Source organism: Manacus vitellinus, unplaced genomic scaffold (assembly GCF_001715985.3).
Source record: "Manacus vitellinus isolate BGI_N305 unplaced genomic scaffold, ASM171598v3 scaffold_143_pilon, whole genome shotgun sequence".
Lineage (NCBI taxonomy): Eukaryota > Metazoa > Chordata > Aves > Passeriformes > Pipridae > Manacus > Manacus vitellinus.
Genome location: NW_021939025.1, coordinates 160,437 through 162,890, shown reverse-complemented (window position 1 = coordinate 162,890; position 2,454 = coordinate 160,437). Strand labels below are relative to the sequence as shown.

The window sequence follows — 2,454 nt, the reverse complement described above, 5'->3', positions numbered from 1 at the left end:
GTGGGACGCCCTGCAGACTTCGTGGTTGAGGCCATCGGCACCGAAGTGGGGACCCTCGGTGAGCCCAGAAAGGGGCACAGGGGGACAGGGTGGGGGCACCATGGTGGGGATGTGGGGACAGGGTGGGGGGCACCTTGCAGGGACGTGGCAATGTGGAGGGTGTTGCTGTGGAGGGGACACGGGCATGGAATGGGTGATACCCTGCTGGGGACATGGGGACAGGCTGGAGGACAGGCACCATGGTGGGGTCCCCACTGCTGTGGTGACATGGGCACAGGGTGGGGGACATGGGGCAGGCTGGGGGTGGCCACAGCAGGGATGTGGGGACATGGTAATACCCCCCTAAGGACATGGGCACAGAAAGGGGGACAGCAACCTGGGGCTTCCCGCTGTGAGGATGTGAAGACATGTTGGGTGTCACCCTGCTGGGGACTCGGGCATGGAGTGGGGACAAGGACGAGGTGCGGGGGTCCCGGTGGGGGCACAGGGTGACGTGGCCGCGGTGCCCCCAGGGTTCTCCATCGAGGGCCCGTCGCAGGCGCGCATCGAGTGCGACGACAAGGGCGACGGCTCGTGCGACGTGCGGTACTGGCCCACGGAGCCGGGGCCCTACGCCGTGCACGTGGTGTGCGACGACGAGGACATCCGGGACAGCCCCTTCATGGCCGACATCCGCCCCGCGCCCCCCGACTCCTGGCCCGACAAGGTGCTGCGACCCACAGCTCCCCGCCAGGCCCCAGAGTGCCCTGCTGGGCCCCATCGCACCCCACTGCACCTCACCCGTGGGTGCTGGGGGTGCCGGTGCCCCCCTGACCTCACCTGAATCCCCCCGTGCAGGTGAAGGCCTTCGGGCCGGGGCTGGAGCCCACGGGCTGCATCGTGGACCGCCCGGCCGAGTTCACCATCGACGCCCGCGGTGCCGGCAAGGGGCCCCTCAAGCTCTACGCACAGGTGGGTGCCAGTGGGCACCACTGGGTGACACTGGGTGATGCTGAGCGCCTTTGAGTCCAGCTGGGCACTGCTGGGTTCCGTTGAATGACGCTGGACGTTGTTGGGTGCCCTTGAGCACTGTTGGGTGCTGTTGGGTGCCAGTGGGCGCCCCGTGCACCTTCAGTGCCGTTGGGCACCGCTGCGTCCCCTCATCTCCACCCCGGTGCCCACAGGACGCCGAGGGCTTCCCCATCGACATCAAGGTGAAGGACAACGGTGACGGCACCTTCCACTGCGTCTACGTCCCCACCAAGGCCATCAAGCACACCGTCATCGTCGCCTGGGGGGGTGTCAACACTCCCAACAGCCCCTTCCGCGTGGGTGTCACGGGGGGCCTGTGGGGTGCTGGCATGGCTGTGGGGGCCCAAGGGGGTGCAGAGAGGGGGTGCCAGTCATGGAGGGTGTTGAGGTGTCAGATGTGGGGCGTGGGGGTCCCATGGGGCACTGGGCATGGATGTCCCATAGGAATGGGGGGCTAGGGTAGGGCTGGGGGCCCATGGGGTGATGGGGATGGGGGTCCCATGGAGTGCTGGATGTGGGGATGGGGGTCCCAGACCATTAAGGGTGCTGGGGTGGGGTTGGGGGGTCTCCTGGAGTGGTGTGGATGGTGTGGTGGGGATGGAGGAGGGTGCCAGAATGGGGATGGGGGTCCCATGGGACAATGGTGGAGTTGGGAGTCTCAGCCCTATGGGGTGCCTGGCAGGGAGGGGTCTGTGCCCCTGCCCTGCAGGTGACACTGTGGGCCCACAGGTGAGCGTGGGCGAGGGCAGCCACCCCGGCAGGGTGAAGGTGCACGGGCCAGGCGTGGAGAAGACGGGGCTGAAGGCCAACGAGCCCACCTACTTCACCGTGGACTGCAGCGAGGCTGGGCAGGGTGGGTGATGGGGGGCACCCTGGGGATCCCTCTGTGGGCATGAGACTCGTGTCCTGTGTCCCTGGTCCTGCACTCCTGGTCCTCATTCTGCATTCCTGGTCCTGCTTCCCTGGTCCTGCATGTGCATCCCTGGACCAGCATCCCTGGTCCTGGGCTCCTTAGTCCTGGGTCCATCTGCCCCAGTCCTGGTCCTGCATCCCTGATTCTGCATCTCTGTTCCCGGTCCATTGTCCCTGGTCCTGGTCCAGGATTCCAGGGCCTGCATCCCTGCTCCTGCACCTGCATCCCTGGTCCATCATCCCCAGTCCTGGTCCAGCTCCCCACCTCGTGTACCCGGTTCCACCCCTCAGTGCCCCCCGGGACAGCGGGTGCCACTGACCCTGTCCCCACAGGTGACGTCAGCATTGGGATCAAGTGTGCCCCGGGGGTGGTGGGGCCGCTCGAGGCCGACATCGACTTTGACATCATCAAGAACGACAACGATACCTTCACGGTCAAGTACACGGCGCCGGGCGCGGGGCTCTACACCATCATGGTGCTCTTTGCCAACCAGGTTAGGGTGCCGGGGGTGCCCCCCGCCCCCGGGGGCC

General features: G+C 66.9%; 1 protein-coding gene across 1 annotated transcript in view; it reads left to right on the top strand.

Annotated features, from left to right (window-relative positions):
- Window positions 1–2,454, top strand: part of LOC103761803 (filamin-C-like) — a 40,576-nt gene that overhangs the window by 2,461 nt on the left and 35,661 nt on the right. The window contains exons 3-8 of the mRNA XM_029958164.1: window positions 5–58; window positions 513–706; window positions 838–951; window positions 1,164–1,307; window positions 1,741–1,864; window positions 2,257–2,451. Of these exons, the coding sequence (XP_029814024.1) occupies window positions 5–58; window positions 513–706; window positions 838–951; window positions 1,164–1,307; window positions 1,741–1,864; window positions 2,257–2,451 (825 nt within the window). The remainder of the gene's footprint in view (window positions 1–4; window positions 59–512; window positions 707–837; window positions 952–1,163; window positions 1,308–1,740; window positions 1,865–2,256; window positions 2,452–2,454) is intronic.